Consider the following 17,974-nt stretch of genomic DNA (forward strand, 5'->3'; position numbering starts at 1 on the left):
CCATTTGAGTCTGCCCCCTCTGCCTCTGGAAGAACTATCTCCATGTGGATCTTGGAAAGGACCCTGGGACTTTCTGAACCATGTCTTTTGATGACCTTGTTGATTTTTACAGAAAGTTCTTTAAGGAGTTGAAAAACATACTACCACTGCAGAGAGGGTCTTTCCATCTTGCTCACAACACCTGGAGTGTGTCTCCTTTACCTTAGGATCAAATAAACAGCCATCAAATGGTCTATAAAAAAAGCCAAGGCAGGCAAGAACAAGCGACCAGGAAGCTGCGAGTCAACTACCAGAGTATTTAATAGGTTAAAACAACACAGTTAAAGTGCTTTTGTCTTTTATGATTTCTTCAGAACTATGTTATACAAGAAAAGGAACCATTCTTATAGGAAATTATATCATTACACACCCCCATAAATAACAAATAATGAAAAAGGTTGTAAGAAACTGTTAAAAAAAAACAAAGCATTTAAAGGCTAAATGAAAACTCCAGCAAAGCTAGAACTTCCAATGAGTGACCTCCCTAACCTCCTGTAACAGAGGCACATGGGATATATGCAAATGACGCTTATGAACATCAGGTGTTTCAGCTATATGGCAATTCCGAGTGCCCATGACTTTTACGTTTTAAGTCGTTTTAATGGACAATTTCAGGCCAATAAAGCTAAACCCTCTAGCTCTGGATATGCATATCTTGGCCTTGTTATGACCTTTATGCCTAGTCAGCTGGGTATAACAACCATGTGTTTCTTATGCTTAGTCAGCTGGGTATAACAACCCTGTGTTTCTTATGCTTAGTCAGCTGGGTATAATAACCCTGTGTTTCTTATGCTTAGTCGGGACATCAGCTGGGTATAACAACACTGTGTTTCTTATGCTTAGTCAAACACTCTGCTTGTGCTATGCTGACAAGGTCATAAGGCCGAAATATGCATATCCATAGCTAGTGGGGTTTGGCTTTATTGGTTTTTTAGTGTGACCTTCTCACTCTGTTTTAAAGCATTTAAAGGCGCAATGCACTCTAAACGCAAAATAAATGTTATAATTTGGAAGCTCTTAGCGTCAATTCACTCACAATAGACACACATTCATTTACACCAGGAGAATTGGCAGCATTCTAATAAAGCTGCCAGTACTTCTCTCTTTGTAATAACCAATTCTGCCAGTCAGCACAATAAGCACCTGTAGTAATCAGCTCCAACACAAGAAATATGAATCAAATACAGTCAGCACAAAGTAAAACACTCTTACTGTCATTCTTCACAATACTGTAGTGATGCTGATAGTCCCCCCTGTTTAAGGCATTTTTAGTCTTGCCAACATAAAAATCAAGTACAGGTGCAGCATTCTGCAAGACAGACCTCCCTCTCACTGTTACAGTTAAATTTACCTTGTGGCTTAAACTCCAAATAATGGACCATCTAGGCTGGTTTCAATGAAAGCAAATTGTTTACACTGCCCACATTATGTCATCATAAAAACAGTTGCCGAAAACAGACTAGCTTGCCTCTCCAACATCTTCTTTACATTTGGTTTATTTTTAAAAGTGAAGCTTGTTGTAGAGGCTAACAATGATTTTAACTCATCATCACATTGAAGCAAAAAACAGTTATTGCAAAGAATTTCCTGAATGTCCTTAGCATCAACAGAATAGTGCAAATTCATGTTAGAATGAAAGTCTTGCTTCTGTTCAGCTTCACACCCCACAGCACCCAATACAGTCAGATCTTGTTTTAAACCCTTACTAATAATAGCTGCACATTTACCTTCCCTCTAAGGAAGGACCTGATGATACAGTTCATCAGTCAGTTCACAGGGGTATCCTCAAACCAGGAACATAGATTTAAGTTTGTCAAATTGCACAATGCATGTTTCGTCATCTGATATAAGACAAGACACTCAGATGAACTGGCTCTTGACAACCCCTTTCTTTAGATGAAAGGGGTGACAACTGGTAAAATACAAAAAACTGTTATAAAATGTTGGCCTTCTAAAAATGGAAGTAACATAACCTCTATTGATGTTCTTCGGAATTTCAATATCCAGGAAATTAACACAGCTTTCATCCATACCATAGGTAAATTTAAGGAACAATGATGCTTCCAAATGCATGATAAAGTCAAACTGGGTTTTGCTTCCTGATCAGATGATGAAAAGGTCATCCAAGTAACGTAAATATGCGACACAATCTGAAGAGACGAAGCTTAAAGACCACTTCCAGTTCCCATCTCAACAAGACCATATTGGCAAAAATGGGGGTGCAAGTGGCTCCCAAACCTACACCCTTCAACTGCTTGTAATATTCTCCTCAAATGAAAGAAAATGATTCTGCACCACCAATTTTTTTTCCATGAAATCACAAACCGGAATGTTATCAATGTCTGAGAGAGAGATCTGGTAGCCATCTCTCAAAACCACTCAAGCCCTTCCTTGTGAGGGATAACAGTATAGAGGCTCTGAATGTCACATTACCAATAAAAATTAATCTCCACATTCAATGCCTCTGAGCTTATCTAACAGAGCCCAAGAATTACAAATAATGTGCTTGACTTTACCACAAAGTTTCTTTAGTTTTTGATCAATAAACTTTGCCAGTGGTTTAGTCACAGAGCCCCAGCTGCAACAACTGGTTACATGGGGGGGGGGGGGTGTCTGATCCAGATGGTCCCGGGAGACTTCAATCCAAGGCCTCTATGGAGTATTACAAACAAGGGTTTACTGACCTGAAGGGGTAAGAGCCGGGAGAACTCCCAAATGTATCTGCACCAACAGAAAATTCCTCCTCATTCTCTCCATATCAGCCTGTCAGACTTCTGGAACAATGAGAAGAATCTACTGATGGGGACCTGGAGTGCCTGTGGGATTCAAGGTATGTGGAAGGTACTATAAAGGGTACCGGGTCTATGGATGGGGAGTATCTGATCCTGGACAAAGGTCTCAGATCCAAAGAGGTAGGATCTGAGGAAGCCTTTGTTGGCTCCGATGCTGGCTGTGCAGGAGCAGTCTTCGAATCAAACTTTTCTGTGGTGGTTCTGTGGTACGATCTGACAAGGGAGCCAAGAATCCCGAAGGCCTTGAATATTTAGTTGAAGGTTCCTTTAACTCAAATTGAGTCACAGAAATAGCCTCTGAAAAGGATGAAGGAGGCAATCCTTTCAAGATTAATTTATTTTTCCTGTTCATGACTGCTTGTGGGTTGAAGGCCTAACAGACTGAATAATCTACTTATGCATCAGAATGAGGCAACTTGTGCCCGCATTTCTGGCACTTGTTAAAGCCAAAAAGACCTTTACAGACATTTTGAAAATACCAAAGAAAAGACATCAGAATTTTTTTTTTTTGTTTACCAGCAGTGGTAAGTAGAACTACACCAAAATATATGAGGTAAAGGGGAAAGAAGAGATTACCAACTATGGCAATAAGAATACACTAAAGAGTGTAAAAAGTGATGATTTAAAGACAAAAAAGAATCTAATATGCTGTAGAAAATAAGAAGAAATAAACTTATCTCTATGCTGAAAACGCTCGAGAGGTCAAAGCAACCACGTACAACTGCAAAAGCGGCAAATGAGATCTGAGGTATGTTAGGGGTTGGTACATTATGGGTAATGGAGGAGCTTGTGAGCTTTTTAATGGCCAAGAGCCAAAATACAGGCCAAGTCAGATCCGAGGGTCAGATCCAAACCTAATAGTTGAGGAATGAATAAAAATTTACATCAGATTTAGTACATTAAACTCATTAAAAGACAACAAGCCAGCCATCAGATGCTCATATTCCTCCCGTCAGGGCACTAGTCAAGCTCAGGTCATCAGTAGACAGGTAGTGTACTCCATACTAGCTAATCACTTTTGAATCCATGGTACATTGACATAACTATCCAAAGGAGATGTTACCTGAGAATGAACAAGAAACAAACAGCAGGAAGGAAACACCTTTTATATCATATCACCATGTAAATACTAATGAGGTTCCACCACCAATTCACTGCAGAGGAAAATACTTCTGTAACATCACATCTGGAAACAGTCCTACAAACAGTAGCTGCAGAAGGAACCATCCTGAAGTAAAATTCTGATTACACATTAATATCACTGGGCTCAGCAGCACATTACATGCAACAACTCATGCAAAGTAAAGTAAGCCTTATAAGCAGCAGAGAACTGTGGCGAGTAGTAACTCTCTTGTATTCACTTCAGGACAGATGTGTTGAAAACTTATATTTTTGAATGACATTCATGTCAAGATTATTTAACTTTTTCCAAAATGCATTCAGTTACCTGCTTACAGTCTATAAGACACTTACATTGGAACTATTACACTACATAATCTGAACTACAAAAGATTAACACTTCTCCCATTAACAAAAATGATGCTTTTTTAATATTTAAATTGAAACAACTTGACTAAAACCAAGTTAAATGCAGCACATCTGATCTACTAGCAATGAACTTACTATCCCCACAGTGTATCTCTCTTGCCCTGTATCGTCCTAAACCCCCAGTGTGGAGGCTTTGTCCCAACACCCCTGATTTCTATACATACAAGTTGTGAGATTTTATCAACTCAAAGAAAAGTGAATAACTGTATTTCCCTTTTCTGTGAGTTGTCAGGACTTCAGAGCTAGTAAATAAACACACAGACTGAATGTGTGGAGACAAAACCCTAATAGCAGTAAGTGCAGGTGGGTGGGAACAACTTCACTTGGGGTCTTTCTCTATGACATTGCAGTGATCAGATGATCAGCAGGGCAAACACTGATAAATATAACTGCAATAACATAAAGCAGACCCCTAAGACCATGAACTAACATACTAGCCTAGGGGTGTACATGAATGACTCCTAGATGCACTGCTGGCTACTTTGCATCAAAAGGCAGCCAGCAGTGAAGGAAAGAGGAAGGGAACCTCCGTTTTTGCATGGAAGGTGTTTGCTTCTTGCTATATGTGGCTTCCCAGATGGAGATTAAGTATGCATCGTGTAGAAAACAAACCAGGTGAGACAGTTTTTAGACATCCGAGGACTGCATTGATGTCACTGAATATTACGCATTCTTAAAGAAAGGGATGTTGGTAGGACATAATCAAAAACTCTGCAACACTAACAGACACTGATCAAATTCCATTGTTCAGCCCTCAATCTTTCAGGAGAGAGAATGAATGAACACAGGGTTACCACCTGTCCCACTTTGCGAGGGACAGTCCCTCTTTGGGCAGTTGTGTCCTGCCAAAAATATTAAAAATGGCAAATGTCCTGAGATTGTAGGACATAATTATTTCCTATATTTTATGTAATAGTTGCATAAAACAGTTATTCTGTATCTAAAATACCTAAATGTTATAAGAAACAGAATAATCAACTAAAATGCTACAAGAATAAGCTTTTATTTAGGCAAAAAAGTTCTATCCTTTGTACTGACCGTGGGTATGTGTCAGCCTGTAAAATCTGATGTTTGTACCGAAAATGTCCCACTTTGGCCATTTGAAAAGGTGGCAACCCTAAATGAACATGGGGAGGACCATTAGCACCCAAAGTCAGTCAGTGTGTCTGTGTGGGATAAAAAAATTAATTAGAAATTACTATGTATTACTTTTGATAAGATGTGTCTGATCAGCAGTACCATCTGTATCACATCTTCATCCTTTAACTCTTAAGATATTTACAGATGGTTCTGAATACTCTGTACAGATTTTATTTAAAAATCATTGTGTTATTTTAACTAGTAGAAAACAGAATAAATTGTTACTACACATAACTTTTAGAAAGGTACCAATGTGTTCAGAAACACAAGTGATTGCGTACTGTGGTAACAAGTTGTGAGATATTCAAACCTTTGTAGTACACGAATGTAGTTTTAGTCATGTTTAGAAATACCCAAGAAACAAGTGAAAAGAATGATGGGTGTAAAAGAGCAACTTAGAAAGCTAATATGGAATAAGTAAGGACTGCTTTAGCAGGGTTTATAACAGCATACCGTCACAGTGCACCTATGGCTCTGGTACTGTTTAAGTCAATTGGGTTACTTCACTTGTTGCAAGCTGCCCTTCCTGTGTGTTGGACTGCATTGCTACAGTCAGTTTCTATAACAGTCAACATCTTTATCCCACTTAGTTTGGAGTTCTGAAGAACTTTTTTTTTTTTTCAAAATTTCCATCCAAGCAGCATTCTACAGGTAAAAGCACCATCTGATTTTTGGAAGTAAAGTTAAACAAATTTTTAATTGCAGACAGCATACTAGTGTAAGGATGACAAGTCTACCCTCAACACTGGTGACCAAAGTCCAATGGTCAGGTACAGGTGGGGGCAACTCCATCTGCAGCAATATCATTAACATAGGCCAGCATTGGGTGCATGGGACAGTCTATCAGATTAAGCCCAGATTCATACCATCCTATCATCTGGAAGGATGTAAGTGTATTTGGAAGCATATACAATAAAGAGCCTGCAAACATGATATCACATGGTATGAGCATCTAACCCTTACACAGAGGATAAGGGCTGTATAAAAAAAATCTAATTGAACATATATTGACAAAGCAGCTAGCTGTGCTCCTAGTTCTTGCCTCCTTGTGTACCAGTTACTTTTCACCTAGCAGTGACACACAAGACAACTCCCATACAACCTAGCTTATGGGGAGGTAGTGTGAGTATTAAGAAAAAGCATGTGCAAAGGGGTGCATTACATGGTCTGGGCTGGAGATATTGTGAGGGGTAGCGATAAAGATATTTAAAAAAAAGGAAGATTTCTTCTTTTTTGGTCCCTCTTGTGACATCTTTTTCACCAGCCCAGCCCTGTGCCCAACATCCAACTTGGGTCTAATGGCTTGTCTCCGCCTCAGACTTAGTCCATCACCATTGGGGCCAGTCATGGATACTAGAGGCACACTGGGAGCTCAGCCATCTCTGATTCTGTCCCGGAGAGTTTCTTTTATATGCCCCTACCCAATCCCTGCCCCACCTGCCATGCTTGTTGATTCTTCCAAGTGCAACTCCCTTCTTCGGACCTCTCCTCCCCTAATGGAACATTGTCAATGAACAGCCCCTCCCATCCAGGATGGACACACCCATTGCTCCCTGACAATTCATCAGTCACCAAACCCATTAATTGAACCGAGGTTGACTGGGCTGTAATTAGGTCTTTATCCCTGTATGCCACCATAGTGGATAAAAAAATGGAGATTTTAACTAACTGTGGCTATTAAATACAGCACTGATGTACATTTTAAAAGATGCAAGGGGGACCATTCCTTATAACTTGACCTGATCTTTCTTTAAGTAGCCAAAAATCAATCAGAATTTTGAGGTCAAATATAGGTTAATATTTGACTTTTCAAAACAATAAAAGCTAATTATATCCTTCAAATTCACATTTGTCTTCTCTTTATTACTGATCAGGCAAACCTTTATTAGCAGCAAGAAAGAAAAATAAAATGTACTGCAAAGTATGACTACAAACACATACACATGTTTACACACACACACACACACACACACACACACACACACACACACACACACACACACACACACACAGACAGTGGAGGACTGAAGAATTTGCCCATTTGTTCCACTCTTAACCCTGCTAAGCCTTACAGTTTTCCTGAACCTGCAACAGTAGCTAAAACATTCTATGAAGAAAAACAAAACAGCGAACTTGCAACTACTACTGTAGCACCAGTATGACAAGCATTTAAAGTACCACTGTTTTCCCTTAGTTCCTTGCCCATATCATGACATTAACATAGGAATATGCTGATGTTATAAATTCAGAGTATTAAAAGTACAGCTCCATTTTATAACTGCAATTATACAAGCTAGGTTACATTACGTAAATGACAAAATACCACAAGGTAAAACTAAACATAAACTATAAACATCTCCCAAAAGACTAATACATCTCTAGGTGAATTAGCTGCTGTAGAAATGCAAACTAAATTCATTTAGGTCATTTACACAAGTTGGAAAAAAACAGCCAAAAGATTAAAACTGAGTCCTTAAAGTATGCGTAGCATTTCACAGCTGTAGAAAATGCTAAAGTTCATCATGAAATAAGTGTTCATCATGAAGCTGTCTGCCATAATCTGTAGCTTCACTGTTAAGAAACAAATCTTGACTGTAGAGGATTTCATCCACTGTAAGCTTCCTGTCTCCATTTAAATCCATTTCTTCAATAAGATGTGTAGCCTTTAAATGCAAAACAATGACAATGAGCATTCAAGAAGAAAAACATTTTCAGGAGAACTGGATCAGCAATAATTATGCATTTCATTACATATGGCAATTTGAAGTAGCTGAAAGAAAGAACACAACTGACTGTTCTTGCATTTCAGCCTTAAAGTAGGCTAGCTTTGCATTGGTTCAAAACTACAGTAAGAAAAATAAATATTAGTAATACATTATGAAAGCCTTTTGTGAAAATTCATCAGGAAGTAGTAAGAAAACTACAGTAGATGCTCAAATATATCCAACTGCTTCAATAGCCTTAGCTGTGTTATACCCAAACAGTCTTCTAAAGACTTGGGCTCCTTCCACATGCCTCTATGCTGCTAGTTGTACAAGCTCCTGAACAGAGAAAAACAGCAGCGGAGGCATCAAAAGAGTCAGTACTTTCTTGCCAGCTACAAAATGCTGGCTATGGTTCTTATAAGACAGGTAAAGATAGAAACAAGCTTACCCTGATATATAAACAACAAAAAAAGGGGAATGGAGGGGAGGAAGATGCTACTGTAGCAGTGAAATATTTTAACATCTACTGTTATGGTAAGTTTACTTACAGAATTTAAAAAAAAACACAGAAACTAGTGGTCTTAAAACTTCATTGATGAGCTCCATCACAATATTTTCCAGAAATCATGAAACCCAGGTAGTGTTCCAAAGCAACAAGCCTTTATTAGTCACAGACAAGCGATCCTCAGTAACAAAAAATCTGAAATATTTTAACAATGTTAACATATCAGCTTTTATATACTAAGAAGTAGGTGTGGAAAGTATACATACGGTTACATTTTAAGCCATCCTATTCATGGCAAACAATATAAGCAGGGCCGTAAAAGTGTATTTCAGAACAGTAAGTACCCACCCCTACATACTACTACTGATTAGAGCAAACTAAATCTTAGTGAAGGAAAACACTACCTATCTACTTGCAACACACATTCCAAGATCAGATATTAAGAATAGCAGAATATATGCATAAAAACATATCCATAAAAACAATAATAACAACAATGAGTCAACAGGACACTGGAACAACACACGGCTCGATATCCAAATAGGCATCCACCACGAATAAAGAAGTATAAAAGCTTTTATTCATGAATGAACAGGCAAGCGCTTTCACACATATAGGGCTTCATCAGACCATGAAAAATCACTGAGTCACCTCAATTTATACAGAAAATGGAGGGAAAACCAAAATCAATGAATTCTTAAAGATACATGGTAAAAACTATACAAATTTCATAGTGCATAAACATATAAAAAACATATAAGAGATATACCCATAACTAATCATGTGCACATCTAAAGCAACAAAATATATGTACATGTCTTTAATAATGAAATATATAAGAAATATATCAAAAAAGTATGTAATACATATAAAAATATATATGTAAATAAAAACATATATATACAAGAATAAACTAATGTTATAACACAACACTTTCAGGTCCTCAGTCCCCTGGATTTTAAAATGGGTTTGAGGGATACTTTATCATTCAATCCAGGGTACTGGTCCGCCCTAAGTTTCACAACCCATCTAATCTCATGTGTTTCAGTTACATTCCTAATGTCTCCCCCTCGTAAGTTAGGATGGATCACTTCCATAACCATGAATTTAAACCAATGGATCTCATCCGTATCCAATACGTGTTTAGAGAGTGCATTTAACGTAGACATTATGAAATTATGACATTATGACTTTATAAAGTCTGTCTGCCTTCTTATATGCTGCAAGTTGGTTGTCAGGCATGCTACAGGCAATGTCAAAAACATCAGACAAAACAGGAGACATATCAATAGGGTGTATAAATTCCACTTGTAATAAACCATAGTATTTTTTTTAAAGAGGGACAAATATCATGCTGTTCCAGTTAACAACTTATTTGTTCTAGGAACTGAAAATTCCTCTGTAAGAGATTCTGAGGAAACAGTTTAGATTCAGAATCAGGTACTTGGGTAGGAATATTAGTAAGATGCCCCTTCCCAATCCTTTTCCTCATCATCAGACAGGGAATACTCAGAAACAAAGCAGACTGTCTTATTTTTACCACAAAAATTCCAGTCACTCTTTAAAGGTATTAAAGCCTGCAATAAACTCTTCCATGTCAGCAGAAATAGTGTCTTACTCACGGATGGTACTTCACTCCAGGGACCAGATTCTTAGCCTGGCTAAGCAGGGATGCACTCCCCACTCTATTCTAAGACTAACAGGAGTGGCTCTCCATGTTGAGCAGGGGCAGCTTAACAGCCACAGAGGTCATGGCTGGCCCCTGGCCCATGGTAGCCGAAGAGACTATACTATAGGGAGATGGAGAAGAAAGTAAATGGTCTGAAGAACCAGAAATAGCCGCAGCTGAGTCACCTGCCAGCAGCTGAGGCCCAGAATAAACCTGTTGTGATGGCAAGGGCTCCCTGAAAGTCCTCTTTTTCTTGTAATTGGAGAAAGGTTGAACCATGTTACTAGTATATTGTTCATTGATTCTGTTGAAAACAAAAGGTAATTCTCAGCTAGTGCAGCTAAATCATGTCTGTGACAGGTAAGTTGGCAAAAGAAGTGTTTACAAGCAGAAAACACAATAACACTCTCAAAATAGACTTGCCTCAATAAAACTCAATAATTCCAGTAATATACGTGCATAGATTTGTGTGTGTTGTTCTAAGTTAATAGGGGATGGAAGTGTTTTGGATATGCATTTAGTTTTTTTTTTTTTTTAATTTGAGGTTTTTCATTAAAAACAAAAAGTCTTGACAAATGTGACACAGGTTCAAATGGAAATAAGAACCATCTGTATGAAAGATCAGCCTGCCAAATATTAGTGGGTGCACATAAAACAAAAGTTGAAAATACACATTCAAAAAACTGACATGTATGATAAGTGGGAACTTCATCTTTTTATTATAATGGCTATGACATCCATATTATCTTGGAACATAAATGATCTTACAGGCATAGACAGAATGGAAAGAGTATTGAATTATATTAAGAAATGTACAGTGCAAATAGCAATGCGACAGGAGATGCATTAGAAAAGAAATGAGCATGTGAATTTAACATAGAAAGGATTTCAGGGTGGATATTCAGCAGAATGTCAAAGACAAAAGAAAAGGGGAGTAACTGTTCTAACTGATACAGGGGCTCCATTAATGACAGAAGAGGAAAGAAAGATAATAATGGTAGATTTCCGGTAATAAGGGACTATTGGCAAGGGACGAGGATTATGCTGGCATGGACAAATACTCCACCAAAACTACTATGGAACTTAACAAAATTTTGACAGAAATGTTCATAGGAGGTTAACAGACTAATGGGTATAGAGCCCATACAAGTCTAGCCATATTTACCACAAGATGCACTCATTGTTGGTGGTTAGGTGAGTGAGGTTCACAGAGGCAAGGGACTATGGTAGATAATATCAACTTTCTTTGACCAGGAAGGACATGGGCACCACCCAAGGAGTGAATATGCAGTCACCCATGCATTGATCTAGGTTGAGTTCGAAGAGGGTCTCTGTTTCACATGAATTGGAAGCTTGTTACAAAGAAGTGGCAGTCTCTGGGAGATCTATTTCTCCAGCATGACCTGTTCATGTCAGAGGCTAAGTTAAGATCCCTGAACAAGTTGCCATCCTGCAGTTTAATTTATGAATGTGCAGCATTTCCATCAGGGCTAGGTCAGAGACTGCCCTGTAAGCCAGACACAGGTCACTCCTTAGCAACCTGTAAGAGACTGAATACTGTGACAGGGCTTTCACTCTTTCCGTGCAAGACTTTTGAGTACCTTGTAATTTCTTGGTGAGAAACCTCTGTGGTCTCTCCAATTGTTGCAGGTGTCTGGTGAGGTACATGAAAAGGGAGTACTGTACTCAATTATTGGTCTGATGAGGGCAGAGTATAATGGAATTATAACATCTTAGATCTAGATGTAATGCCTTTACTTATAAGATGTGCCACATAGAAGGATTTATTTACTACTGTGGATACGTGGCGGTCAAAGTTCAGACTGCTACCAACCTGAGTACCCAGATCACATACCACTGTGTCTAAACTTAAAATGGGTGCTGTCTATAATGTAACTAACAGGGATGTCAGCTTTCCCAAAGGGAATAATCATGCATAGTTTTGCATTTAGCTTTAATTTTTTTTTTGGCACCAATCATTTGTCTGCGTTAACCCTGTCTGTAGTTTATTAACATTGTTGGGGGACTCAATGATTTCTCCCAATTTGCAATCAGCAAAGCTTGGTCAGTTACAGGCCATCAAAGTTTGCCTGGACTTCTGAGAAATGCATTCCAAATATTAAGTGGTGCAGCACAGAACCCTGTGGTAAAGCCACTGGTGACTGATCTTTGGATAGTGGTGAAGTCACCTACTTTAACAGTATGTGTCCTATCAGTAAGCCAGCTAGCTACTCATCTAGTAATGTAGGGGCTAATTCTGAATGGGGGATTGTGTCAAATGCCTTGGCTAGGTCAAGATAGGTGGTATGCACTTGTCTTTCCCTCGTCCACAGCCTTGGTGACTTTTTTGTAAAAGTTAACCATGTTTAACAGGCATGATCTACCTTAAATGAATCTGAACTGGGTTGGGTCCAGAGTCTGGAGATTACCTATGTCCTTGTTAATCCGAGGAGGTGCTGAAAAGTTCTAAGCCGACCAAATTTCTAAATTCTGAGCATTATTTTCCTGTGTAGCTGAAAAGAGGGTTATTTCATCTTGTAAAGTGCCAATTTGCAGAATTGTAAAGCTATGTTTTGACATGGTTTCAAATCATTGAGGGAACCAAATCAACAAAAAGTGTGGAATTTTCAAGTGTGGAACTCCGAGGTGTCATGAAGTTCCTATTCCTGCAAAAGAAAACTACAAAGGAAATTGATGAATGTACAATGCAAACACTGAGTGATAAGTGCCCTTCTTACTCAACTGTGAAGAAGTGGTGTGCAAACTTTCAGTGTGGAGATTTTGAGAACAAAGATGGAACTAGGTCTGGAAGGCCTCAAATAGTATCAACTACTGAAATCGTTGACCATGTCCCATGACCTGATTTTGGCAGATCAGTGAGCATCAGCTAAAACATTTGCTGAGACACTACAGATATCCAGGAAATGTGTTGGGTTTATAATCCATGAGCAGCTGGGTATGCAGAAGCTGGCAGCCAAGTGGGTGCCCAAATGTTTGAATACTGATGAAAAAAGACATTGATTGAACACTTCAAAGTTGATTTTGCAGCATTTTTGTCAAGCTAGTGCCAATGTTCTGGAATGACTAGTTACTGCTGATGAAACATGGTTATACCACTATGATTCTGAGGCAAAACAAGTCCATGCAATAGTGGCTCTCAGGTTCACCAAGGCCAAAGAAGTTCAAGACCCAAAAGTTACCAGGAAAGGTCATGGCCACAGTGATTTGGGATTAGGAAGGTGTTGTAATGACTATCTTCCAAGGGACCAAACAGTTAATGCAGAATTGTTCTGTAACTTACTGTGCTTGCATTGAAAGAAAAAAGGAGAGGGAAGCTGCGGAAAGGAGTTCTCTTTTTGCAAGACAATGCACCTGTTCTCATGGCTGGCAAAACAATGGATGTTTTGACAAAATTCAGGTTTGAATGCATAGACCATCCACCCTACTTACCAGATCTTGTTCCATCTGACTATTTCCTGTTTCCATACCTTAAAAAGAGTTTGAAAGGGCGGCAATTTTCAAATGATTCAGAGGTGGTTGCAGCAGCGGAGCAGTTCTTTCAGAGACCAGACTTCAGACTTTTTTTGGTAGAGTTACAGAAACTTCAAACATGACATGCCAAGTGTGTTGAACTTCGGGGAGAATATGTTGAATAATGTGTAAGCTTCATGGCTCCACGTCATTTCCTTCTTGGTCAGGCTTAGAACTTTTCAGCACCCTCTCATAAGGTCCATGATGATTCTTTCCATGGCCTTGCAGATGAGGCTAGTCAGGCTTATGGGCCTATAATTCCCAGAGTCAGTTGATGTTCATCCTTTGTGCAGAGGGATTACATTTGCTGTCCTCCACTTGGCCGGAATATAGCCAGTTCTCAGGCTGTGGTTAAACAGGGATCCAAATGGGCCTGTTAGGTCATGTTTTAAGTTGCTTAAATGGCAACCTGGGATGTTGTCTGGTCCCACTGATGTCATGTTTTTGGACTTGGACAGCACCGAGATGACCCGCATTCTTGAGACAATAGGCTGAGGAGTGGTGGCAGGCATATTTTGGGGGATGACTGGAAGGGATAGGGGGGTGAAGTTTGCTCCAAATCTGTCAGCTAGCAGGTTGGCTATTACCTCTGGTGGAGCATGGGTGATGCCATGCACAACCAGTTTACTGCATAGCTGGGTGCTCCCTTTTTGATTTTGGACATCCTTAGCTTAGGAGGCTATTTTTACTTCATAATTAGCTTTGCAAGACTTGACAAGAAACCCATTTTTTTAAGCTAAAGAGGGATTTCTTCCTCTGCTGGGCCAGTTCCCTCTTGCTCTTGGACATTAGTTTCTTTTGCTTGTTGTATAGCCTGTTTACCCACCAGGGTGGCTTGTTTTTTCGGCAAGACCTGGTTTTAATCCAGCCAGGTACAGCTGATTCTGTATAACTGCTTACGTGATTATACAAGGAATTGGTGTAAACCTCTGCATAGGCGTCTATGCTACCTGCACTGAAGGTGGGCTTGGAATCAGCATTCAGCAGGGAATATTACTTATATTTGGGAAATAGAACTTGACTTAAAATATTATTTGATGTATCAGGGACTAGAAGGGAAAATAAAATAAAAGAGGGTAGACTTTTGAAAAAATTTATGAAAATATTTGGTATAGAAGATGTTAATTTAGTAGTAGAAACATTGGCAGAATTTACATATTATTTCCCAAGGAACAGTAACTTAGTTAGAATAGACAGAAATTATATTTGACAGGAATGTGCACTTGACTGAAATCTTCGACACACATCCAATAACTATTTCAGATCATGCATTGATAAAAAGCATGATACAAATGCAGTGTAATGAAGTAAAAATTAAACTCTGATGCTTTCCCACCTACCTGTTAAAACACAAGAATTTAAGGAATGAGTAGTGAAAAATATTCAAGAGTTATTAGGGATGATAGAAATGTCTTCAGAAGTTACTGCTAGTGACTGGGGATAAAATGAAGATGGAGTTTAAGAGCAGTGTAGAAATAAAAGAAAAAGAGATATGGTTAAGAAGTAATAATAATTACTTAGAGGGTATAATAAATAATAAAGTGTTGCAGACTAAGTGGAGTCTCGTAGAACAACAGGAGGCACAAATGCAGAGTGCTAAACAGACAAATAAAGGGGTATCTGGATAATATGTATGAGTTTAGAATGACTGCTGTTAAAAAAACTATTTTTGTTAATAACTCCAGAGCACAAAAACTTTTAGCGCAATGACTTGGGCAAAAAAAAGGGGTTGCTGCCAAACTCAGGTATAACAAGAAAAATAACCAGAGATTCCGATTCCATAGAAGTATTAGAGGTATTTCGTAACTTTTATGAAAATTTGCATAAAGCATAGAAATGTGGAAATAAAGAAAGAGTACAAATGGAAATATTTATAACAGGCTTAATTATGCCAAGGTTAGAGACAGACAAGGTTCAACAACTAACAGTTAAGATAGGAGGAGACAAGATAAAAACAGTGATGTACAATCAATCTTCAGGAAAGTCTCCAAGAAAAGATTGTATTCCTGTGAAAGGTTGAAAATTAGGATGGAAGAAAGTGATAAAGATCTGGTAGATTTTATTTAACAGTATTTTAAAAGGAGGTTAAAGCATCAATATTTTGGAAGAAAGTTGTGGTGGCTGTATTACCTAAAGACGGTAAAGAACCATCAGACCCAACTTCATATAGACCCATTTCCAATTTTAAACCATGATTATCAAGAGTTTATGCCTGTATTAGCTTAAAGAATAGCAAAGGTGCTGCCAAAATTTATAGATAATGATCAATGTGGTTTTGTGGAAGGGAGGCAAACAGTTCACAACATTAATACAGCAATGATGAACCAGAGGGAAGCACAATGTAAGCAACACTGCTGTTGTTAGTGGGTCTTGATGATAGAAAGCATTCAATAGACTAAGTTTGGATTTTACGAATAGGGCAATGGAAGCACTAGCATTCCCTGATACAATAATAAGCATTGGAGGCAAGAATTAAAGTGGGAGGATTCCTCCCTGATAAGTATGTCTGAAAAGAGAAACCATGTAGGGGTGTCCTCTTTCCTCTGTCTTATTTGCTTTACATTTAGAGCTATTTGCTAAGAAAATAAGGGATATGGAAAAGCAAAGATATAATTGGCAAGGTAATCAAGAAAAGTTGGCTTTATTTGTGGATGATATTATTTTGTACCAGATAGATCCAAAAAAGGACATCTCAGTGTTGTGGAAAAATTTGAGACCGCTTCAAGTATTTTCAAGAGATAAACTCATTAAGATAAAACAAAGACTACAGCCATAAATGATGTACCCATACATTAATTGGTAAATGTTAGAAAAATACGTATTAATGTGTGTATTAGCAATATGCTTAGTGCATTTAGAGCTTGAAAAGGGTTAACACATTTATTCTATTTCATACTGCATAAATCTGTACAAACTACAGTTGCTTTCTGACCTTGTACTGTTAGCTAAAATCTTGCTTTTGCCTTAGAAATTTATTGAGAAGCAGGTGATTTCTGCTGTGTTAGGAAAATAATGAATAGAACAATGCTAATTGTATGAAACTTAGACAAGAAGTTCCGCTGTGCCATGAGAAAATACACAGCTGTAGAGGTTACAGATAATTAGTACAAAGCCTGCTTGAAAATATGAACTGCAATCAGCATTTGCTTGTACCTGAATTAGAAAAGTACCTTGAAATGTAACACTGTACAATAGACGCTTGTAAACGGATTAATGGTCACCAAGGCCAGGTTGTTTTTCTCAAATGTTTCTCACAAATCTAGTCATGTCAGCAGAAAATCTGAGTAGCATCTGCTGTAGAACAATACTGAAAGTTGTGCTTGATTACATCAGCTTAGAAGGCCATGTCTTGTAAAATAGTATAAGAATGAACATACTTCCTGTTAGTAGTTAGACAAATCCTTGTATTTGCATGTTTTTGTCTCCTTGCGGCAAGTTAATTAAAAGTGCCTTAACTGAACCTTACGTGTATTGGTCTTTGAAGTTTTTTCCTTTGACAGATTGGTCCTTCGGACCGGAAACCCTCACTTCGCCTCAGATCAGACAGGCCAGGTGGCTTGAAACCGTACGGGGAAGAAACCACATCGGTTCTTCTTATTTGAAAAGCCCTCCGACTGAATTGTCGTACAAAAGAGGCCAGCCACTTTCTGATCTGCAACTGAAGGATGGGTTTACTCGAACCAGGTGATCAATCACGAAGGCTCAGGTAAGGTGAAGCTACCTTCTTTTTCTGTTTTAGATCAGGGACTAGATTTGTATTTGTTCTGTTAAGACTTTATTTTTTAAGTCAGGGACAGAAAGATTACTGTCTTGTCATAGATCAGGGAAACAGAGCAGGTAGGCAGTCATTCTGAAGAGACTATAAAAACATCTGTGGTACCACGTTAAAAATAAGGAGTTATGTAACGATTAAAAGGGTAGAACAAAATGGGTAATAATTGCACAAAAAGGTTCCTAAATCCGCCGTTAACCGAAGACGCGAAATACATGCAGTCACAGCGTGCTGATAATATTAAATACTACTCAAAATGGGTTAATAAGTATG

At 38.4% G+C, this 17,974-nt stretch overlaps 1 protein-coding gene across 2 annotated transcripts in view; it reads right to left on the reverse strand.

Moving 5' to 3' along the window:
* Window positions 1-7,491: 7,491 nt before the first annotated feature.
* Window positions 7,492-17,974, reverse strand: part of RCN2 (reticulocalbin 2) — a 436,021-nt gene continuing 425,538 nt past the window's right edge. For both annotated transcript variants that reach the window (XM_044077463.1, XM_044077464.1), the window contains exon 9: window positions 7,492-8,182. In XM_044077463.1, coding sequence (XP_043933398.1) covers window positions 8,030-8,182 — 153 coding nt within the window. In that variant the 3' untranslated portion in view covers window positions 7,492-8,029. The remainder of the gene's footprint in view (window positions 8,183-17,974) is intronic.

This window comes from Protopterus annectens, chromosome 7.part0 (assembly GCF_019279795.1).
Source record: "Protopterus annectens isolate FY-2018-M chromosome 7.part0, PAN1.0, whole genome shotgun sequence".
NCBI lineage: Eukaryota > Metazoa > Chordata > Ceratodontiformes > Protopteridae > Protopterus > Protopterus annectens.